The sequence below is a fragment of the Mesoplodon bidens genome (genome assembly GCF_964165515.1).
Source record: "Mesoplodon bidens genome assembly, chromosome: 6".
Taxonomy (NCBI): Eukaryota; Metazoa; Chordata; class Mammalia; order Artiodactyla; family Ziphiidae; genus Mesoplodon; species Mesoplodon bidens.
This window is the reverse complement of record NC_138162.1, coordinates 5306446-5329907: the sequence shown is the minus strand read 5'-3', so window position 1 is coordinate 5329907 and position 23462 is coordinate 5306446. Positions and strand designations below refer to the sequence as shown.

At 58.1% G+C, this 23462-nt stretch overlaps 1 protein-coding gene across 2 annotated transcripts; it reads right to left on the bottom strand.

Moving 5' to 3' along the window:
- Positions 1 to 645: 645 nt before the first annotated feature.
- On the bottom strand, positions 646 to 17337 carry FAM78A (family with sequence similarity 78 member A). 2 transcript variants are annotated; one of them, XM_081238084.1, is made up of 3 exons: positions 17226 to 17337; positions 15572 to 16622; positions 646 to 3494 (listed from the first exon to the last, which is right to left on the bottom strand). In XM_081238084.1, the coding sequence occupies exons 2-3, from the start codon at positions 15892 to 15894 to the stop codon at positions 2966 to 2968; spliced, it is 852 nt and encodes a 283-aa protein (XP_081094210.1). In that variant the 5' UTR covers positions 15895 to 16622; positions 17226 to 17337; the 3' UTR covers positions 646 to 2965. The 2 variants fall into 2 exon arrangements, with proteins under 2 accessions (XP_081094210.1, XP_081094211.1); XM_081238085.1 differs by lacking the exon at positions 17226 to 17337 and having other exon boundaries at positions 15572 to 16725.
- Positions 17338 to 23462: the final 6125 nt, after the last annotated feature.

Below are 23462 nucleotides of genomic sequence, written 5' to 3'. Positions count from 1 at the left end.
AAAAGCCAAGCTGCCCCCAAGTCCTAGCTGCACATCCAAGTCTCCTGCCCCTCCTCCACACAGGGCCCCAACCAGGGGGCACTTTGGGTGGGGACTGAGGTCCAGAGCTGTGGAGAGCAGGGGATGCCATCTGCGAAGTGGCCCACCTCCTCCTGGGTTCCTCCAAGGCCCTTAGCACCAGAACCCCCTGGCTCCAGCCATATACCCACCCCCGCAGATGCATTCACTCCCCAGGCCAGAGATCCAGAGCCGTCAACCCCCAAATGAACCGCCACTTCAGAAACATCCAGATCCTAGCCAGGCCTACTTTAAAATTACATTTTATTTCTCTTTGTGAATATTTGTTGTTGTTTTAAAAAGGTTCATTTTACATTTTCTTCAAGAGTCTTGTGCCTCCTGGTAAGTGCATTGGTCTGTTTTCACAGTACTCTCCACGACCACAGACGGTCCTTATTGCTGGAGGAGTGTGTCCACGCCGGGGAGGGGGACACCAGAGGGATCGGGGACCCAGGTGAGAAGCCTGGGCTCTGCGTTCCTGACATGAGAAGCCGAGGGACCAGACCCAAGCTAAGCCGAGCTTCCTTAGCGGGACCTGGAGCCTCCCCAAAGTCCTCCCAGCCCTGTCTTCAGAAAGGCTAGGAGGGGCAGAGAGCGAGGGGCCGGGCAGTAAGGGGTGGGGCATAGCAGCAGTGCTCCTCCAAGTGGGCCCAGCCGTGGGCCCCTGCCCAGGGCCTGCTCACACGCAGGAAGCACAGGCTTGGGGGACTCTGCCCCCAGACAGCTCAGGACCACCACTTACTGTTGGTTCCTACTCCCACCCCTACCCTAGTAAGAACTCCTTAGCAGTGACCCAGCCCAGAACCAGCACTCCGGTCCCTGACCCCTCGCCCAGGGCCCTTTCTCCTTTGTAGTGCAAGAAAGACCTGAGTGCAGAGAAGGGCCGTGCCACCAGGAGGCCAGGTCCCGTCTGTGGCAGCCGGCCACTGCCACCCTGACCCCTCCACAGCCTGTGCCCAGAGGGGGAGCTGGGACCCATCATCCCCCTCACTTGAGGCTGTGGCCTCTCTGGGTGGCAGGCCTCCCTCCGAACACACCCAGGGGAACTGGAACTTTCCAGGTGGAAGGTCCCAGTCCTGACAGGGGTTCCCCAAGCACCAGGCCGGCAGCGGGCCACACAAAGCTGTTTCCCGTCCAACGCCTCCCATCAGGAGCGGGCTCGGGCGATGGCTGGACGTTAAGCACCCCTTGAATAAATACAATAGCCCGTGGATAAAGGAGCAGAACAAGGATTTCGTGAACCACGCCCACCCACGCTGTCACCGGGACTCCTACAAACGGCTCATCTGCAGCAGAAATGGATTATTTCTCTCATCTGACAGTTTTCTGGGCTTGATTATTATCGGTCTGAATGAGGAACCCAGGCGATGTAGCTGTGGGTTTGTCAAGCTTGGAGGAAGGGGGCCTCCCTCAGCAGGGTGTCCCCTCAGCCCCTGCAAGCAGCCTTCAAGGCAGACATTGCTAAAAAAAGCTTGGCGACACTCAGGACCAGGTCCTGGGGCTCCAGAGGGCCCAGGACCCGAAGGAGGGTGACCTCAAGGACCAGCCTCCACGCCAGGCTCACTTCATCGCCCTGGCCGTGGGCGCTGGCTCGCTTCTGTGAGGACCGGCAGCAGGGGGTCTGCCTCTTGCCTCCCGCCTCCCCAGCCTTACCAGGTCCAGGCATGCCCATCTGTGGGTGCCCTCACCTGCAGCACCGTGGTGCTCGGAGCCCGTCTGCAGGCGCCCCCCGGAGAGCCTGGGAGGGGCGTCCCCGAGAAGGTGCTGGGAGGCAAGGGCAGGCCTTCTTACCTTTGAACTACAGCTGGGTAAGGTGGCTGGCCCTCCAGGCGTTCGGGACAGTGTGGATGGAAACAGAAAAGCTGCCCACTGAGATGTGCCGGCAGAGCCAGCTGGCGATGGGCGCTGAGGACCGAGACGGTGGGAATTCCCTGCGCTCAACCTATAACTCACAGGACCCTCCCTCTCTGCTCCTAGGCCCACCCAAGGCAAGTTCCGGCTGCAGAGGAGAGAGGAGAGAGAAGCCCCCGGCAGATCTGCCCTGAGCCCGAGCTCACAGCTTGTCTCCGCAGGCACAGAGTGGGGTAAGAGTTCTACCTGGGGTGGAGAGAAGGGACTTCGGGGGCAGAATCTGCCTGTGGTTTCGGCTCAGCTAAAACGGAAGAATGAGCAGCCGGTTTTAGGTCTAAATCTGTAGCCCAACCCCCTCCTCCCTCACCTCTGGCGGAAGATGCAAAGTCCAGCAGAAAAGACAAACTGCTCTCTTTGTTTCCGGTTTTTTCCTTTAAAATCGGCTTAAGGCAAAAGTTTGGCAAAGCAAGTCTACATAAGGCCGCGTGACAGAGGATGAGGGGAGCTGCCCGGGGCGGGGCGGGGCCACCGCAGATCAGCCCGGGTGGGATCAGCCCCGGTGGCATCACCCCGGATAGGATCAGCCCCGGTGGGGTGGGATCAGCCCGGGGAAGGATCAGCCCCGGGAAGGATCAGCCCCGGTGGCATCAGCCCGGGTGGGATCAGCCCCGGTGCAGTGGGATCAGGCTCATCACCAGCTCCTCCTCGTCCCACCCCTGAACCTCGTAAAGAGGCGTTAAAAAAAAAAAAAGGAACGGAAAAAGCAGTTGTTTCAGGGAGTCTGTTGCAAGTGAATGACGGAAATTGCGAGGAGAGGGAAGGAGACCCAAGGGGACACTGAGGGCGCACGTGGAGTGGTCGGTCCTGCCTGGGTCTCCCCCCTCCGCCAGGGAAGCAGGTCCCAGGAGGGCGGGGGGCCATCCCCGCGCGTTCGCACAGTGAGATCCGCCCGCTAGAGAAGGTAGAAAGGTTGTATTTTGCTGAACGACTGCAGAGTCCGTGCGGGTTGTTTGCGTGGTGTTATTATTTGGGGGTCACCTCGCGGGCGCCCTGGCTGTTACCGGTGCTTGGGCGGGATCACCACCAGTGCCTTCCCGTACTTGGGCCGCCACATGAGGACCTGAGCGTCGTTGGCATTGGGCTTGACCAGGGCGCTGGGCGGGATGGGCTCATTCTTGCTCAGGATTTTGGGCTGGTCCTGGGCGATGGGCTCCCGCAGCCGGGCGCGCTGGCCCAGGGGCCGGTGGGGGTCCACCTCGATGCTGAGCTGCATGCGCCAGTGCAGTGTCTGCAGAATGATCATGTCGTTGGTCGAGGTGTTGGTGGCTACCAGCCACGTGATGAAGCTCTGGTCCCGGTAGATGTTGGTCAGCTTGGCCACGTTGCTCTCGCTGACAGGCACGGCCCACGTGACGCTGGGGTAAAAGTTGTCATTCATGCTGATGATGAACTTGGAGTCTCTCTTGGTGGGGCCCACGATGGTGCAGGTCTCCGTGGTGTTGCCGTACCAGGGGTAGTTCACCCCGTCCGAGTCGCTGATGGCCTCAATCTTGCCTTCCTGGAGGTCTGGGAGCTCCCAACTGGACCTGAGGATGGGAAGGCCAGTTTACTCAGCCAGCCACACACAGGCTCGTCTGCATCCCCTTGTCCCTGGGGCTTACCTCTCCAGGGGGCCAGACAGTAAACAGACACCCAACATCATGTCAGGGAACTGGGGCTCCCCTAGACATGGCCCCCCTCAAAGGCCACATCCTGTTCTCTTGCATCATCTCAAATTGGTCTCCCCCAGAAACCACTCTAGACAGGGCTGGATTCTGGATGGGCTTCGGGAAGCCCTAGCTGCCCCTGCCCTCAAGGGAGGGGCCTGGGGGCAGCACACAGTAATGGGGGGCCCTAACCTGCGCTGTGCCCCACCGTCCCATGCCCCAGCAGCTGGTGGGACGGCCACATGCAACCCTGTGACCTTGGTTAGGGCGGAGGCCACTGGCCCCGAGAGGCTGGGGTGGGGCTATTCTCCTGGCCACACAGCGTGTCAGGGCGGCCTGGGTAGGAGTGCAAGTGGCAGGGAGTTTCTTTCTCTTGCTTTAGGGGCCCCCAGTGACTGTGGGGTCAGCACATCTGGGAGTGATTTCAGCCCCTCATTGACCAGCATGTGACCGGGGTCAAACGCCCGCCTGCCCCCGAGCTTCGGTGTCCAGCACCGGGGCCGGGGGCATGGGAACCAGCACTCAGGGCCCTCGCCAAGGCTCTGGCCCCTCCCTTCCACGTCTCCTCCACCACACATGGGCCTGGGCTCCCTGGCCCTCCGCCCAGCAAGGCCAACACTGTGGGCGGTGCCCTCTTCTCCCCACTGCTCACCCTCCCCCTGCCTTGTTTCTACTCATGCCCGCCTAGAATAGGAAGCACAGCTCAGCCAGAATGGCTCCCACCTGGTTGGCCCCTGTCTTCGGAGCAGTAGAACCAAGAAAACCTAACCAGCCAGTCTTAAAACTCTGCTCTCAGTCCCAGCCTCGGGGCCAGCTTTACAATCAGTGCCTCCTGGACTTGCTGCAGCTGCCGGGGAACCTGCACTTGCAGCTTCGGGCCGGTCTGAGAACCAGCAGCACTTGGTCAGCCCGACTTGCTTGCAGGGGGCTCAGCCTTCTGGCAGCCGGGCTGTCCAGCGCTCAGACTCAGGAAACTACTGGCCTTGCTGAAAGTCTCAGCCACCCTCTCACTGGTGTGAGACCCTGGGCAAAACCCCAGCCCTCCCTGAACCCCAGACTCATCACCCACATCCCACCTGGGGTCATGGAAGGAGACAGGCAGGAACATGCCAGTCCAGGGCAGGGCACAAGACAAATGCCAGTGATCGGTGCCTGCTAGCACCATTGCTGTCACTATTGTTACTATAATAATAACTCTCTGACAGAAGAGGACTGTCCTAAGTTGCTCTGAGGACACGTGGCTGGGGGCACAGCAGCGTCTGGGGAGCCCACCCCTTAGAAACTCATAACAGTCACATCCACCCCACCAGACAGATAAAGTAACAGCAGCTGGAGGGGTGGGTCTTTTTCCCAAGTTGATTTAGCTAAGCAATCAGGCCTGGGCACCTGCCATACCAAAGCTCAGGACACTTTGCCCCCAGAATTCCACACACCTGTGTACACCAGCGGTGCTCTCCAGAATATACTACTTTACAAAATGCATTCCTGTTCATAGCAGCACTACTCACAATAGCCAAAAGGTGGAAACAACTGAAGTGTCCGCCAATGGATGATGGATAAAGTGGTCTATCCATGCAATGGAATATTATTCATCCTTAAAAAAGAAATTCTGACACATGCTACAACATGGATGAATCTTGAAGACATTAGGCAAAGTGAAATAAGTCAGACACAGAAGGACAAATACTGTATGATTCCACATATATGAGGTCCCTAGAAGAGTCAAATTCATAGAGACAGAAAGTAGAATGGCGACTGCCAGGGGCTGGGAGAGGGAAACGGGGGAGTCACCGTTTCATTAGTGCAGAGTTTCAGTTGGGAAAGATGAAAATGTTCTGGAAATAGACACACAACAATGTGGATGTACTTAATGCTGCCAAACTTAAAAATGGTTAAGATGGTAAATTTTATGTATATCTTATCACAGTGTAAAAAATGCATTCCCCTACTGAAATGCATCGTTTAATGTTAGCAGTTGGCAAATTTGGGGCCACTACAGGAGGGATGATCAGGAATGTGATTTTTCATTAAAAAGGTCACAAATTAGGGTAACACCTGCCTAGTAGGCCATCTCCTGCCCGGGGCCCTGAGCTCATCAAACGCCAAGGAGGAGGTCACAGTCATGAGCCTGCAGATTCGGCTGCCCCCGGGGGTGGCCGCCATGGACCAGAGAAGGGGGTCAGGGTCCCTGTCCCAAATTTCTCAGAAGCTTGTGCCCCACCCGTGCCCAGCCTCCTGTGGTGGAAGGCACCCACTCTGTCTTCTCACAGTGGTTACACTTGCTTATGAAAGTGGTTTTTGTTGTTGTTTTTTTTAAGGCAGAAAGCCATCTTGCCAAAAGACCTTTTTCTCTTGCCTTTGCCCTCTTTCCCTTCCTAAGAGTTGGCTTGTTGTGGGATGTGGGGTTGCCACCAGAATGGCCTCTCTCTCTCAGCCTCTGACCCCCAGCTTCAGGTTTCCTTTTGCACCTCCCAGCCCCCAAATGCCCAGGCGCTGGCTCAGTCACAGACGGGTGACGATCCCCATGAGCTGGCAGACAGCCGTGTCTCATGTGGGGTATTACTCAGAACCAGGGCCAAGGGCGTCTGTTTTCAAATCATCACAAACCAGCTGGGCTGGCTCTGGGCCCCGTGGTCCAGTCTCCCCGTCAAGGTGGTGGAGGGAGCATGGTTAAGAGCACAGCTTCTGAGGGACGTGGACCAGCCCGGGTCCAGTCGCCCCCCGGCTACTAGTCACAAATCTCTGAGCCCCACATTGGTTCACTGTGGATAACCGCACCCACCTTCAAGGTTTTTGAGATGATTAAATGCGTCAATATATACTACCTGGTACACGGTAAACAGCAATATGTGGAAACTTCCGGAGACCATTGGAGAGAGGCTTGCCTCTAACACTAATGGATTTGCCAGCCCTGATGTGACCTGAGGCCTTTTGACCTCATTTATGTTTCCAGATTATCCATGCTCTGAAAGGAACGATTCCATACAGTTCCTGCCTCTAAGACTTCCTGTTTGTTCTGGAATGACCTTGGGCTTCAAGGCAGACCCTCAGTTTTCCACCTTCTGGGTGGAGGGGTGAGTTTGGACCCTGGTCCTGCACACCCTAAGCCTTCTTGTTTGCACAGCAGGGACGATACAGGTGCGCATGCCAATGAAAGGTGTAGGCAAGGCTCCCAGCTCCGTGCCCGGCACACTGATGCTCAACCAGCAGATTTAGGTGGAGGAGGGGCATTTTGTGAACACGAGCAAACACCCATTTCTGCCCCAGCACCTTCTCTCCAGACCTCAGGGCAGGTCGTGTCAGGCCTCCTACAGGCCATCAGGAGGCCCTGGTCTCCCCCGTGTCCTCCCCCTTTGCTCACTGGCCTGTGCTGGTCTTCAGGGCAACACTGGCTACAGAATTTGTGGGACCAGGGGGTGAAGTGAAAATAGGAGGCCCCTTGTTCAAAAATAAAGAATTGCAACGTGGTGACAACAGAGCATGGAACCACGCAAGGGGCCCTTCTGAGCACGGGGCCCAGTGGGACGGTGCAGTCCCCATGCCCGGGAAACTGGCCTGCCTCTGTGGGCCCCGTCACACTCCCACCCTCATCCCAGAGGTGTGGGAACCCAGAGGACAGCAGGCAAGTCCAGGCTTGAAGCCGGACCTCAGAATGCTTTCTGGGGCCCCCTTGCAGCACATCTGAGACAGACTCCTCAGCGTCCCTCAATGCCCATTCCTTCTGCAGCCCCATCCCCCATGCACTCAACAGATGTTTGCAGGGACCTGCCATTGACGCTGGCCACGATGCTGTGAAAGGGAGACAGGGCTGCTGACCTGGTCATCAGTGATGCCGGGGGGCCTGCACCCTCTGGGCGCACAGTAGCATCCCTGACTCCCTCTCGCCTCCAGACTGCCCCGCCTTCTCCTCTGCCTTCGCCCTGGCCACGACCCCTCACCTCTCCCAGCCTCCTCTTGCCGCCTGCCATGCTCTCCTCCCTGAAGCCTGAGTGATCTTTAAAAACACAAATCTGATGGCACTGTTCCTCCCTCCAACCCTATTAAGCCTGCCATGACTCCCCAAGACCCTGAAAGCCAGATGCAGGTGAAGCCAAGGGTCTTGCATGCAAACACACACACACACACACACACACACGCCCATGCCCACCCTCCCCAGGCTCCAGACCCACCAGCCATCCCTCTAATGGGCTGTGCCCTCCCGACTCAGCGTCTTTGGCCACGAGCAGCGTCCCCCGCCCCCCTCCTGTCCTAGCCAGTGGTACCCACGGCTCATCTCTGGAGCCCCCAGGGAAGCTCACCGGGACCCTTCACACGAGGCCTGGTGCCCCCCTATTCGATCTTTGTCCTGCTGCTTCCTGGGACACACACAGGGGTGATTTAATAATCATGCCACCCTTTGTTGATGACCTCACTCCCAGACAGACCACAGGGGCCGAGAAGCAGGGGCCAGGCCTCCAGAATCTACCCTGGTGCCCGGCCTAGAGTCAGACACAATAGAGGCAGGTGGCCTGGATTATTGGCGGTGGGCAGCCTGCCCCGTCTCTCCTTCAGGGCCTGAGCCCCACAAAGGGGTCCCAGTGATGAGTTTAGAGCGCCCAAAGCTGCCTCTGCTTGTGTACTTTGTCACCTGGAGCAGCTGCGGCTGGGACAGCCATGCCCAGCACAGGTCGTCCCCGCTGCAACACTGGTGACAGTGGTCACGTTCCCTGAGTGCATCAGACGTGCTGGGCGCCCTGCGTACATACATCAACACAGGCTTCTCCTCAGTTACCCCAGGGCTGCAACTGAGGGTGTTTTATAGAGGAGACTTGGGGACATCAGAGGCCTGACCCAGGGTCACAGAACCGTGAAGCCACCAGGCAGGACCCACAGCGTGAGCAAGCTCTTACCCATGGCCTCCAGTGGCCCCTCACCCAGCACACACACGCATACATGCATATGCACGCACACACACATATGCACGCACATACCCGTAGACACACACATACAGGTTCTTACCCATCTGGCTTCCAACAGACCTTCACCTGAAAAATACACACACACACACACACACACACACCCCTCTGAGCAACATGACCTAGAGTGTAAGTCTGAGGGCTTACAAAAGGCCTTCCCTGGAAGCCAGAGAAGGGGGAGAGGCTGTGCTGAAGGGCACCCATGGGAGCTGGGGAGGGACACCCTGAGGCTCCAGGCCCAGCCACCGGCCAGAGGTGTGGCCCTGAGGGGATGGGTGGGGCTTGCCCCTCCTGTGGCCCTGGGAGCACACCTTTCCCAGCTGCTTTGTGCCAGGCAGGGTGGCGAGCCTGGGCCTGGGCTCTCTCCTAGGCACGGGTGGACCCTTGTTCCCCCATGGGCCCTCATCTCTCCCAGCTCTCTGACTGCATTTTGAGTTCTGGACAACAGAACACCTGGTCTCAGAGCAGACTTCCCAGACTTCACGTCTCTTTCCTCATTTTGGTCCTGTTTACATATCTCCTGTGCTCTTATTTTTTTCCTTGAAATTAATCACTTTTTTAAAAAACTCAACTAAATTTAGCTTTTCCTTTGGAACACCTTTGAAATAACAGGTTGGATATATTGGATATATATTTTTTTTTTCTAATACACATGAGAATAAATATGTGGCTTTAAATTACAATCACACTTAAGCTGAAATGAGTTCTCCTAAATATTGTTTCACGTCTCACAAGTGGCACCGTTGGGCGCTCTAAGAAACACATTTACAGATGGCAACTTGGGGCTCGAGGGCAAGAGGGCTGCCCAGGGCACAAGGTTCTTCTGCCCAGCGCCGGCTTCAGTGCCCTCATGGGGGCCAGATGGGCGCTTAGGGATTTTCTCACCTGGTCCCCAATTTTACAGAGTTTAATGTTTTTTTGCAATTTGCAAAAAGTTCCAATTTTGTAAAATGTTTGCAATTTTACGAGAAATGAGGCCCAAGAGCCCCCTTCCAGACCAGAGTGGGACCCTGGTTTCCTGACTCCTGCCCTGGGCGGCCGCCCACTGGGCTGGCCCCTTCCCACCAGACAGGTCACCAGGAGCCCCTTCCCTGGGGGAGGAGCTGGAGGTATCCCCTCCCCACCTGCCCCTGGGGTTCCCCCAAACAACAAACACCACTTTTTCTTCCCACCTTACCCTTCTTTGCCCAGGCCACACTCCCAGGGCCTAACACGAGGGGGAAAGGGCCAACAGCGTTTTACTTTTTAGTTATAAAACCTGTGTTTTTGTTTAAAAAAAAAAAAAGCCATCGAGAAGTACAAAAAGTGAGAAACGATGGGGCTTCTCTGGTGGCGCAGTGGTTGAGAGTCCGCCTGCCGGTGCAGGGGATGTGGGTTCGTGCCCCGGTCCGGGAGGATCCCACATGCCGCGGAGCGGCTGGGCCCGTGAGCCATGGCTGCTGAGCCTGCATGTCCGGAGCCTGTGCTCCGCAGGGAGAGAGGGCACAGCAGTGAGAGGCCCGCATACCGCAAAAAAAAAAAAAAAAAAAAAAAAGTGAGAAACGAAAGTCCTGTCTTCCGTGCTTCCGCCTCCCTCGCTGGGGTTACTCACCACATCACACTCTGATAAACATCCTTCTAGACCATCCTCCCTGCATATACGCACAGTAAATGTTCCTGTTTTTAGCACTTTTAACAAAAATGGATTCCTACCTTACATATTTTACAACTTCTTTTAATGCAACGATGATAATATGATATGGCATCTCTAGCTCCTCCTCCTCATGTGTAAGAGCTCATCCTATTCTGCCCTGGAGACAGACCATAGTTTCACGCCCTACTGATGGACACTTGGGGTGTTCGTGGCTCTTCAGTGATGGGCAGGGCTGGAGTTTCTGTCCCCACACATACGTCCTTCTGCCCTGCTTCCTGCATTCACGTATTCGTTAATTCCCTTGCTCAGGAGATTTCTGTGTGTGCCTGCCATACTCCAGGCACCAGGCCAGGGGCTCAGTTTCTCTAAGACAGACTCTAAAAGTAGGACAAGAGAGTTGAAGGGCATGTGTGCTTGAAATTGTAGTGGACAAAGCCAAGCTCGCCTTCCAGAAGCTGCCTAAGTTGTACCCCCCCCCAGGAACAGCACGGGAGGCTGTCTACTCCCCCCCGCCCCACAGCAGGCATTACTGATCTTTTGCATTTGTACCCAGATCCGATCAGCAAAAACAAACAGCATCTCCGTATGTCACTGCCGTTTCCCTGATCCCTATGCTGGCGGAGCCTGCTCACGTGTCTCTGGAAGCTGCCAGCTCTTGTCTTCAGCCCTCAGAAGGTGAGGGTGGGTGCGATCGCTTGGCCGGGGCCGGTCCAGGGGGAGTTCTTTTGGGGCCAGGCCGTCCCCCCAAACTTCCTCCCACCCCAAAGCCTGGAAACGAGAACTTCCCTCTCCTGCCTCCGCCAGGGCCCCGCAGATGGGGGAGGCTGCCTTCCGCTTGCAGAGAGGAAGCATCGTCCTCAATTGTTCTGCATGGGCCCCGGCTCAGGCCCAGGCTGCAGGAAGAGGCTGCGTGGTCACCAGGGCCATTCCTCCTGACCCGGCCCCTGACCACTGGAACAGAGCAAGCCTCCTGGGGCAAGTGGCCTCAGGTCTCAGCGGCCCTGGCCTCACCATAAAATCAGGACCTCACGGGGTCCTTGGGATACCAGAGAGTGAACGGGGAGCTGGGGCAGCCACACAGCATCACCCCAGCTCCAGCATCCCCTGGCCAGAGGCCTCAGGCCCCTCCACCCCTGCCCAGCCCTTTCCCACCAGCCTCACAATCCTGTGACAGCAGATGTCACCGCAGGTTCTGGCTGGAAAGACCCTCAGAGGTCTCGTCGCCCGAGATTCTCGTACTGTAGGCGGGTATGTGAAACCCAACCCGGGAGAAGAAAGAACAGTAATGACTCCAACACAGCAGTCTCTGTGCTGACTCTCTGCCAGGGACTGTGTGATTGATGATGAATTATTACTAGTTACAGTATGGATAGCGACCACATATACTATCTCATTTAATCCCTCAAACAACCCTGCGATGAGGGACTATTCTCCCCATTTCATAGAAGGGAACAGTAGGCTCAGAAAGGTTGAGAGCCTGGCCCAAGCACCGCCACCCGTGGATGGTGGAGCTGGAGCCACGCCTGGCCGGACAAGGGCACAGGCGGGTGGCACTGTCAACCCAGAGAGACCCCGTCTCCTGAGCTGCTCTCCTCCCCTCACCCCAAGCCTGACCTTTGGCAGAACCCTGAGCCGGAACCGACCTTGGCCTTGGGCCAGATTTTCTGGGGGCTCCAGAGGAGGGCAAACTAGGGATAACGTGAAGCATCTCCCACATGGGGGAGAAACTGTGCCTCGTCACTCGGAAGACTGTGCCAGATGACAGGTGGCGGCTGAGGATTGTGGAGGATGGGGTGGTGGAGGCAGGCGGATCCAACAGTGTTCTGGGGGGGTGGCTTTGAAAGCTAAGTGGGTTGGACCCCAAACCATATAGAATCCTCTCAAGCTGGCACAAGAAACTCACCATCTTCTAGCTCTCGTCTGTAAGTCGGGGTATTACTGGGGTGGCATGTGGCATTGTTCCACTGCAAATATTTCCAACCCACAACATTCAAAAGGGTTCTCCTCCTGGATTAGAGATTAATTTCAAGCGGGGATAATGTTTGGGGGTATTATGGGTTTTGTTTAAGTATTTGGAATTAATATTTTTAATACAAGCCCATTTGGCAAGAACAGAAGCCCTAACCTAACCTTTGCCACATTGCCGTTCCCTCCCCAGGCCTTTAAAGCCCAGTGCTCATGTGGGTTTCATTTTAAGCCTTCAAATTGTCTGGGTCTAGCCCGGTAGTTCTCAACCAGGGGTGACTTCGCACCCCTCCCGGGGACATGGGGCAGTGTCTGGAAACATTTTTGGTTGTCAGAACAGGGGGAGGGAGGCTGCTGGCATTGAGTGGGTAGAGACCAGGGACACTGCCCAACATCCTGCAATGCACAGGACAGCCTGGTCCCGGCAAAGTTAGGGGACAGTTCCGGGCAGCCTGAGGCCGCTGGTCATCCCAGCGCTCGCCATCCCTCACTTTCTTTCCCATCACGGGTCTTAAAAATATGAAGAAGCTTAGTTACCACAGGAGGTTTGGGGTAGGGGAGATGGGAAGGGTATCTTCATCACATCAAAATGCTTCCGTTTACATTCGAGCAGGTGCAGCTGTCCAGGCTTATTCCGGAGGGTGCCAGTTGAATACAGAGCCTCCTCATGGGCCGGAGGAACCATGCTATTTGGTAATTCAGTTTCTTAATATAATTTTGTTGATTAATAATCAATCGAGCAGTTTCCAACTCAGCATTTCAGCCACAGGTCACCTACGCCTGTCCTCTCCCCGAATCCTCCCAGCAGCCTAAGGTTCTTACCCTGTTCACAGATGGCAAAAGCGAACCTCCAAGAGGTGACCTGCCGAGGCCCCAGAGCCAGTACTGGGCCGTAATTCTGACCCCGGGGCTTGAGCCCATTAACAACCAGTCCATCCTGCCCCTCCAGGGAGCCTCGAACTCTGCCCTTTCTCCAGGGCTGGTCCTATCCCAACCGGGAGTCCAGTGGACCCAGGAGAATGAGGTATGCGGGACCCAGGAGAATGAGGTATGCGGGACACAGGGGTCCCTGTGCTGAAGGCGTGTCCCGAGAAGGGGAGGGAACAAAAGGAAACACATGGAACTCAAGGAAAACGGCCTCCAAGCACTTGAAAACTCAAATCGTCCATGACTTACACTATTATTAAATTCTTAAAAGTCAGGGAGTGGGTCCTCTGTGAAAGAGGAAGACCTGGGCTGGGGAGAAAATTCCACACAAAGAGTAATTTACATCTGTCCAAATTCTGTTGTTTCGGCCCTGATTCTCAACTCATTACATATCCCATCACCCACCTCCCACCCGATAGAAGAATCAGAACAGTAATGACACTGTTAAGGACGACAGTCACTTGCAGTGTTTACCGTGGGCTTGGTGGAGTGCCGGCTGCTTGACCAGTGTCATCTCCCGTAACTCAGTAAGCGGTGGTGCAAGGACTATGACTGGCCCCGATTTGCAGACGAGGAAACCGAGGGTCAGAGTGGCTCAGGTCACACCCTGGAAAGTGGCAGAGCCTGGACTCAAGCCCAGGTCTGCTTGACTGCAGTCTAGATGTGCACTGGGTTCCTCTAGCCGGGAACCAAGGACTGGCACAGACAAAGGTCACCTCAGGTCTCCTGATGCACGCCTGTCTCCAGCCGTGGCGCTCAGACGGACTCAGAGCCAACAAAGGGAGCACAAGGCCTTGAAGACTCTGTAAACATCCCCCACCCACCCACCCCCGTACACAGATGGGGAAGCTGAGGCTCCAAGCCAGGCCCACTCCCTCCCCACCACACGCCACGTCCATCTCTGCAGAACTCAGTCCCTTTAGCTTTCCCCAACGTTCTTCCTCTTGGAGCTTGCATCTTTCCAAGTTCAGAAGGACCCTGTGGCTTCCTTACCCTTTCTAGGGAAGAAAGCAAGCGGAGCCTAAAAGCCCTAGGAAAACCTTTGTGTCTTGCCAGTTGCTCCAGATGCCTTGCAAAGCCGGAGGAGGTTTTGGGCTTAAGGCTTCTTAGGGAAGGTCCACACCAAATAACTAAGAATCATGTTTCCCTTCTTGGGATGGAAAGTCAGCCCGCAGCCTGGTTTAAGAGGCACTTGGAGAATTAGACTTGGATGTAGACGTCAGGTGGACAGAGGGGAGCCGATGAGTGTCCAGATACGCACCATGTGCACCTCTGGGGTGGTCATGGTTACACCTAGTTTTAAGTTTTTCCATGATCCTCCTGTTGCCCTTGCAACTTCAGTCATCAAGTGGAGAAGCCACAAGATTTGGTGTCCCCTCCCCACCCTCTCTAATTTCAGGTGGCCCAGGATATTCTTAAATCAGTGAAGAGTTCCAAGTCCTGGGGAAAGTCTACTCCATTCCTCACCTGCAGGACCGGGGAGGGATGCTGCACAGGGTAGAGACCCCGAGAGACAGGCTGTGGGCGAGTGTCCATGGCCAGCCATGGGAGTCACAGGGGTCAAGTTGGGGGGCTGCCCTTGGGGCCTGCCTGGTGCTCTCAGAAGGTCCTCGTGCTCAGAAACAGCTATTGTCACCACCCTGTCTTAGGCGGCCCTTCAAGTTAAGTCACTTCCCCCTCTGTCTACAGCTGCTCTTGCCACACTCAGGATGACCATCTCTAGGATCAGAGAACATGCCAGGGTCTCAGGGTGCCACACCGAGAGGTACACTATCCTGGGGACATTCTGGGGACTGGGCTGGACAGAAGAGGTCTGTGGGCTCCTCTCAGCTCTTAAGGGCCCACTGGAGCCTTCTGGACACAGACACTGGCTGTCCACATAAAGTGGCCTTCTGCTGCGGAGAGAGAAAACACTGCACTGAAAAGCACACCAGGTTTCTAAAACCCTCTCAAACAAAACTCCGTCCGGACCAGAGAAGAGTGTTCCCCCACGTCCTGATGTGCCTCTGAAAACACCAGGGGACGAGTTCAGGTCCAACACAAAGCCCTGCACACTAAATCTGGATGCTGCAGAGGCCCAGCTCTCCTTCCCTGAGTACCTGCCACGTGTGCAGGTCTGAGCCGGGCCAAGCCGCAGCCTCTCTAGTGACCCGGGACAGCATGCGTGCTTTGCCAAAGAGGCACCTGGTGGAACGTCCCTCTGCTTTCTCGACATCTTGCAGGGAGGGGTTACGGGAAGCGCAGGGGGCCAGGGACAGTGGAAGGGAAGGTCCTAAAGCCATGACCCCAATCTGAATCAACAGGCAAGCCCTCTAGGTCACCTGGCCAAGGAGGAATCAGAGGCCACTTCCATGTCTGCCTAACACTTCCCTCTGGCCCTGGTGGGACCCCTCTCTAACCCCCCCGAGCTCACCCCCAGACCCCCAAGCTCTCCCGTCCCAGGGGCCCCCCGAAGCTTGCTCCTGAGCAGTACTCACATGCCCTGCTCCCCATACTGGTTGTAGAACTCCATGTGGCTGCACGCCTGAATCCAGCCGACTATCCAGGTCTCCTTCTTGGGGATGGGTGGCATGACCACCTGGGCCGAGGCACGGAAGTGGGGTGTCCGGTAGCGGAGCACCACGCTGGAGGACTCATCGATGCTGGTGGGGATGGGATCGATAGAAGCCTTGACATCGATCACCGTGATGCCTTCCCGGAAGACTCTGGCTTTGCCCCCGATGCTCTGAATACAGCCCATGGCACACAGTACGGCTCTGATCGCCAGGGAAGGCCAGCAGTCCCAGAGAAAACCGGGCATTGGAAGGATGGAGGCTGCCGGACCCAGTGCAGACAGTACAGCTCTCCAATCTCAAATCTCAAGACTGATATCCATAGGATAGAAAATTCACTGAGTAGAGGGGGTTTGCATATCACTACCTCGGGCCTGATTATAAATAAGGATTTTGCTGCATTTCAAGGGCCCTGGGTTCTCTCTTCTGCTGCTAGCAGTGGACAAAAATCACCGATATTCTTTGGGTTAAAAAAAGAAAAGTTTGGAGGTTAATGGATAATCATGTCGTTCAGACATCCAGCCCTTGCTTCTGTGCCTCACACGCGGGGAACGCAGCTCAGAGACGCTCCCTGAAGTCTTGAGGCGAAGAAGGCAAATGCCGGCAGGCACATAAATAAGGAAGGCTCCGTCGCCTGCGCGGTGCCGCCACCCTCGCTGCAGAAGACCGACTTCCTGCCCTTCTGCCTTCCGCACGCGTTCGGGGCACTCGCACCCGGCCGCTCGCCCAGCCCGGCCGAATCAATGGAAGAGCAGTTTCTGTTCAATCCGCCGAGGTCTGGGCGCCCTCGGTGGCTTCCAGGAGGCGAGCGCCCGGCTCCCGCGGGGTCCCCGAGGAGCGCGGCGCGGATCCCCGTCGGCGACCACTCGGGGGCACGCCGCGTCCCCTCGCCGCTGTCGCTGTCGCCGCCCGCCGCCGTGCGGGGCCCCAGGGCTGCGCTCGGGCCGCCGCCTGGTTCGCCGCGGCCGCCGAGGACCTGGTGGGAGGTGGAAGGGACAGGGCGTCAAGGCCCGCCTCAAAGTTGAGTCGAACTTTGCTGCGGGGGGCGCGCGGGGCGGCGACGCGTGTGCGCGGGGCGCGGGCTGCGGAGCTGACGGCGCAGCTCTGTGAGGTCTGCCCGGAGGCGGCGGCCCGCCCCCCCGCCCAGCCCGTCAGTGGCGGCCTTATGACCGCGCGCACCAGCGAATAATCGCCGCCGGTGACATCTTCGCTGACCCCTCCCGGCCCGGAGGCGGGGTGGGGCGGGGGGCGACTGGCTGGCACTGCAGTGGGCCTCGTGGACTTTCGGGTCTTGGCACTGCTCCCACCGCCTCGCCGCCGGCGCCCCTTCCCCGAACGGGTCCCTTCGGCCCCCGGGGGGCGCAGTGCCACCCCGCAGGCCGGTCTGATCGGGCGCACGCCCCTTCCCGGGCCGGGGTCCCCCGACTCCCGGAGGGCCAATGCTCCAGCCCCGCCGCATCCGGCGCTTCTGTGCCCCCCTCGCCAGCCCCAAGCGGCCCCCGATCCCCGCGCGTCCGGCGCGCTCGCTGCTGCCGAGAACTTTGGCGCGCACACCCCCACCCGGGCGCCGCCGACTCACCTGCCCCTCGGGCCGCTCCGCGTGCCCGGGCTGCCGCCCTCCGGACGCCCTGAACCCGCCGCGGGCACGTCCTCGGGGCGCCCCCCCCCTTCCCCAAGCAGTGTCCTTTAGCTCTACTGGGGTCTGGGGCCGTCGTGGGCGCCCCCGGCCCCCACGTCCTCCTAGCTCGGGGCTGCTAGGGGGTGGCCGGGGGCGGAGGGGTGAGGCTCGGGGCTCTCTCGCCCCCACCCCGCGCGCCTGCTTTATTTTATGATCATTGTGAGCGTGCTGTAGTCGCTCAGCCCCGCCGCCGCGCCGCAGCCGCCTGGCGCGCCCCGCGTTGCCTCGCTCTGCTGCAGCATCGGAAAGGCAACCAGGTCAAACTTTGCAGAAACTCAGCCCCTGCGCCGGCCTGGCCCCGTGTCCGCCCGCAGCCGCCGGCCGGAGCGCAGCGCACGCAAAGACCGCCGCCCGCTCGCCGGCCCCGCGGGGATGCAGGTCCGCAGGCGGCGGCGGCGGCGGCGGCGGCTGCGGCGGCGGCGGCGGCGGCGGCGGCGGCGGCGGCGGCGGCGGCGGCGGCGGCGGCGGCGGGCGGGCGCCGCCTCCTCCTCGCCGCCCGCCCTGCTCTCCACCCTCGCTCCCCGCACACAGCCCGCCTCCCCCTGGTAATCCTCTCCCCCTCTCCCCACTCTCGCTCTCTCTCTCTCTTTCTCTCTCTCTGTCTCTTTCTCTCTCTCTCTCTCTCTCTCTCTCTGTTTCTCTCTCTCTCTCTGTTTCTCTCTCTCTCTCTCTGTTTCTCTCTCTCTTTTTGCAGCTGCGGGGGGCGGGGGGGAGCTGAGCCTCTCCTCGCAGAAACGACATTTCCTTTTCGGCTAGCCGCGGGAATTCTGGGTAGTGTAGTTCGGCTTCTGTCTTGGGTCCAGGTGGGCTGCTCCTCGTGCCCTTTGAACTCAGCGGGCTTTCCGGGGCTCAGGACAGGCGGGAAAGGGTTACCGTTGCCCTGGCATTCCTGGCCTGGCTGGGTGGAAACAGTGCAGGGCTCTGGGAGGCTCCAAGGCTGGGAAGTTTGGGGGTGGGGAGAGAAGTTCTAGGAAAAAGGTCCCCGTGTTTCTTGCTCTGTGCTGGGCTTCTGGGCACCCTGACAGGTGGTCAGGCCCGTCGGGCCCCAACTGTGATAAGCACTGTACAAGCTTGATCACTTCATCCACCATCAACCACCCCTGGGTAGGAAGCCTATGGTGTGTATTTCACAGAGCAGGACTCCAAAGCTGGGAGATTCCCAAGACCTGCCCAAGGCCTCCCCCAGACGGGTATCCCAGCTGAGACCCGGGAGATCTGTGTACAGAGGTTCAAAGGGGTTTGACCCTGGATGGGGGTGGGGAGGGGGAATTGCTGTTCACCTCTCTAAACATCTTCAAACCAGTAGCCCCACCCACACCTGGTAACTACCCACCGCCACTCCCAAGCCAGAGCATTTTGAGTGCCAGTGAGGGCAGAGGTTGGAGGAGCACAGGGCTCTGGCCACTTTGAGGTGTTTTCTTTGAGGGGTGATCAGCCAGCCAAATGATCCATCTATACCAGCACCAGTTCAGGCCACAGGCAGGAACTGGCCTGTTGAGGTGGCCACTGCCTCTTGGCCAGCTGCACCCTTGCCCTCGCCCTGCTTACTGCCATGGGCCCTCAGCCTAATGAGGGGTCATCCCTTTCCAGGTCAGCTAGTAAGTCATTTATTCGTAGCCCTGCTGACTGAGACCAAGGTGGGGTGGCCTCATGGTCTGCTTACAGCCAGAAGATGGGAATAGCACGGGTCTCCGAAGGACCCCATGTAAATTTCCATTTCCAGGAAGAAGCTTTCCCTGGCCTCGAACCCACAGCGTCCTCTCCCTGCTGTGAACTCACGGCCTCCACAAAGCATTCTGCCCCTCTTTGATGCACTTCAGCCTTCACATAATTATTATGCTAATAACTTTGGGGGTGTCCATCTCATCTGCCCACACCATCACCCCCAGTGCCTGGAAGAGAGGAGACCCCACTGGCTGGGGTGCCCCCTGAGGGCAGGGACACTGTCCTGGCCACAAGGACATGAGCGCCCCATGAAAATGTGCCGAGCTGCACTTCTTGCTCATCTGACGTGACAAGAACAGAGGCCAGAGCCCTAACCTGCTCACTAGGCGGCCAGGCCGGAGGTGGTTTCCTGGAGTCCTTGATGCCTGTTGGAAGTGAGGTGACACCCTGCAGCCCTGGGCTTGGCTGGCCTGGGTTTGTGATGATGATGATAAAGCACTCACTATGTGGTCTGCACTGCTGAGTGAGTATTGTCTCCGCTCTCCTCCTTGACGCCAGGAGGAGGGCTGGACAGACAGAGAGACCCAGGGGTCATGTGACAGTGGCTTTCCGGAGTCTGGATGCACACTCAGATCTGGCCAAGTTCAAAGCCCACTTATTTCCTCCTCCAGGCACGCCGCCCTTGCCTGGGGGCCAGCCCCTCCGAGCCCGGATGGAAGTGACGTTAGAAATCCCTGTGTCCGGTAAGTCCCACCAGAAGACTGCTTGGGTGCCCACGGGGTGAGCAAAATAGAAAACCCCCGTCCCTCGGCCCCAGAGCTGCATCCTCTGCTACGTCACCTCCTATGCAGTACTTCGTCTTGGGCTAGTTCGAGGGCCAGTTCTGCAGAGGGAGGGCCCAGGCAGCGTCTTTTTTCCAGGCTCTGAGCTGAGGACGGGACCCCCGGGGCCAGCCCTGACGGATGGAGGGTCTGAAAGGTCTTGGCCCACGCCAGCATCCCCTGTCCTGGCTCCCCACTGGCCCTCCAAGGTTCCGGCTACTCCCCCAGCTCTCAGCCCCTCCAGCCCTCCTGCAGCCCTTCCTCCTGCTCAGCATTTTCTGGAGTCTGTGGGTGTTGGGCACAGACCCACGGCTGTCTCAGCATATGTGAAGGCCCGTGATACATCCACACGAGAGGGAAGCGCTGGCGTCTGCAGAACCAAGGAAGGGGACATCTGTTTGCGACATGCCCAACACCACGGGGACACTCGCACGGCCCCCCAAACCTCTCCCCCCCCCTCAGACCTCAGTCTCCCCAGCCTCCTCTGCCTTGATGTCACCAGTGAATGGGAAAGAGCAGGGCTCTGGAGGCACAGCCGCCACCCCTCCTCGGGGATGGTGAACCCCCCAGCGTGGCAACTTGGGAGCGCCAAGTGCTGTCAGTGGGAAGACAAGGTCCCTCAGTTCCCAGCATGTTAGCCCAGAAAGGCCGTGAAAACCCAAAGTCACACAGCAAACCAGAGGAAGAGGCAACCTGACCTCACCCAGCTGGATTTTAACACGCAGCCCCAGTGAGTCCAGAGTCCTCTCAGGTCAGCAGAAAGAGCCGGATGCAGGGTCTCATCACTGAGCATCACTGTAGCCAGGGCCTTTGCATGCATCACCTTCTTGGCTCTCCACAATGACCCCATGAGCCAGTCCCGTTACCATCCCATTCCACAGGTGAGGATACTGAGGCCTGGTGAAGAGGGAGGTGTGGATGGAACCCGCCGCCCTGGCTCTGAGACCTGGAGGCCGGAGGATTTGATATAGCAGGCGCTCTCACCAGCATTCCCTGCAGTTGTAGGGACCTCACTCTTATGGCCAACGGAGACAGTCTCAAAGCGCCTTCTCCCTCATGGACCAAGATCTCAGGGCCACAGCTGGTCCTCCAAGAGCTCTCAGCCTCCAAGGGTGCAGTCATCATGAGACCGGAAAGGCATTTCTCAGGTGGGAAAATCCCTTTGTTCTGCAGATGGAAATGTTAAGTGCTGGGATTCTGTTGCCCGGGGAGACAGGGTTATCTCCTTAACTGTTTAGGACCAGGCAGGAAGCCAATGGTGAGGTTTGAAATGTCCGCCTGGGAGACGCACGGGCAGGGTTGGAGGGCCAGGTAGGTGGCTGGAGGGGATGTTGCATCAAGACGCAAGGAGGCCGCGGGGCCCACCTGGCACCACCGAGGCACCTCCCCTCTGCAGAGAGTGGGCTCATCCGGGATCTCCGAGAGGGCTGGTCCCACAGCCTCCCTACAGATGGGGAACACGGGCCGGCGAGGTCATACGGGGAGGGCTCCGGAACTAGAGTCCAGGTCTCCTGGCCCCCAGGTCCGTGATAACCTCACTCTCCACGGAGGGGCAGAGGTGTGGCATGCGGCCCTGCGTAAAACCAGTGCCTGGGGTGGCCACAAATCTTTCCAGCCAAAGGCTCAGGAGCACATTCGTGTAGGTCGTGTTAGGTTTGGGACTGACCAGCTGGCCTCCCCACCACCTCACGCCTGTGCATTCCTTCCCCAGTATTGACTGGGCACCTGGGCTGGCCGCTCAGAAGACACGAGGGAACACAGCCAGGGCCTGGACACACAGGAGGCATGGTCGCCTCAGCACTCACATCCCCGTGGGCCAGAGATATGCCAAGGGATAACTCCGAGAATGATGAACGGAGATGTTAATTAGCATGAATAATAAATGGGTACAAATTCATGCTCAAAATGGTTATGAGAAAGTATCGATTGCTATAAATCAGGACATAGATGAGTAAGTTGTTTTGATGTGTGTGTGTCCAGTACTGAGCTTGGGGAGGGGAAGGTGAAGGATGCGTGTTCCAGGGGTGTGAGGGGTGTGACGGTGTGTGAGGCAGTTAGAGTGTGTGGGTGAATGTGTGTGTAGATGAGTGTGTGATGATGTGAGTGTGTGTGACAGTGTGAGTTTGTGCATGTCTGTGTGTGAGGGTACATGCGGCAGTTGTGTGTACCTGCTTGGGGTGTGTGTCTGTGTGTCTGGGAGGGCGTATGTACGTGTGTCCATGTGGTGTGTGTATGAGGTGTGTAATGGTGTGAGTGACCACAAGTGGTGTGGGTGTAGATGAGGGAGTGTGTGTATATTGTGTATGGCAGTGTGTGCCTTGTGTGAGGGTGTATGTGAGAGTGTGAGTACAGAAGGACACGTTTGTGTCCTGGTTGTGCGAGTGCATGTCTGTGTGAGTGTGCCCGACGGTGCGTGCTCACGTGTGTCTGTGAGGGTGGATGCGAGCGTGTGTGTCTGTGGGTGAGAGTGTGTCCGTGCAGATGTATGGATGTGTGTGATGGTGAGTGGAGGTGAGCGCGCGTTTGTGGGTGTGAGTGGGTGGGATGTAGGAGCATGTGTGAGTGTGCATGTCTGTGCACGCGGGTGTGTTGGATGTTATTTTGGGGCTGGAGGGGATCGTTAATGTGCCTGGGGGATGGAGATCCAGGGCCAAATCGGGGTCAGGACGGGCGGGGGAGGGGTTGCTTCTCCCAGCCTGGCTCTCAAGGGCGGTCCCTCTGGCCCTGCTTCCCCGTCGGAGCCACAGTTCTGAGCGAGAAACGCCTGCTCCTCCCGGGACGGCCTCTTGAGCGCACCGCCGACCCCCCAGGCGAGGAGCGGAGGCTCAGCGGCGCCCCGGGTCCGGCGGCCGGGGCAGTGAGCGCAGGTGCCCGCCCTCCCACCGCCCACCCCGGTCACCTGGCGCCGCCCCTCCGCGCCCCCGCCCCGTCCCCAGCATCCTCAGGCCCCCCATCACGGTCCCGCGCGCAGCAGATGCGGGAGGACGCGGGCGCCGCGCCCGGGAGGCTGCTCCGGCGGGGCCCCCCGCGCGCCCCGCCGCCCGGGAAGAACGGGGACGGAGGCGGCGTCAGCAGGCTGGGTGCGGCCCGGGATCGGGTGCGGCGCTGGGAGTTCTCCAAGGTGCTAAAATAAACCCGGAGAAGGATCAGGTTTCCCGACCGAAATAACCCAGGAGCGGCCTTAGAAATGCGAACTGACAAAGCGATCCGGGGCGGGAGCTGGCGGGGTGGGGAGGCGGGGACGAAAAATGCTTTTCTCAGGGCTGCTTCGCCGTCCTGGCAGGGACCCCCACAGCTGCCCCTCCCTGCTCTCCCCTCCAGCTGTGCGTCTCCCCAGAGTGGAGTTTCTCGCCCCTTCCCCTCCTGTTTTGGGGTCATTACCCCAAATAACCCGCCTCCTCTTGGCCATCGTCTTTGACGGCAAGGTTTGTAGTAGATCAGAGTCCAGGCTTCAGAATCAGACAGCCATTCATTCAATACACATTTATTGAATGCCTGTTATAGGTGCCAGGCACTGCTTGGGCACCTTGCCCCACAAAGGAACAAATAGACAACAGACCCTGCCTCGTGGGCTAATACTCTGCTAGGAGGATACATACCCTGAGCACACACAGAATAAATAAGTGTATGGCATGTTAGAAAGGAAACTGGC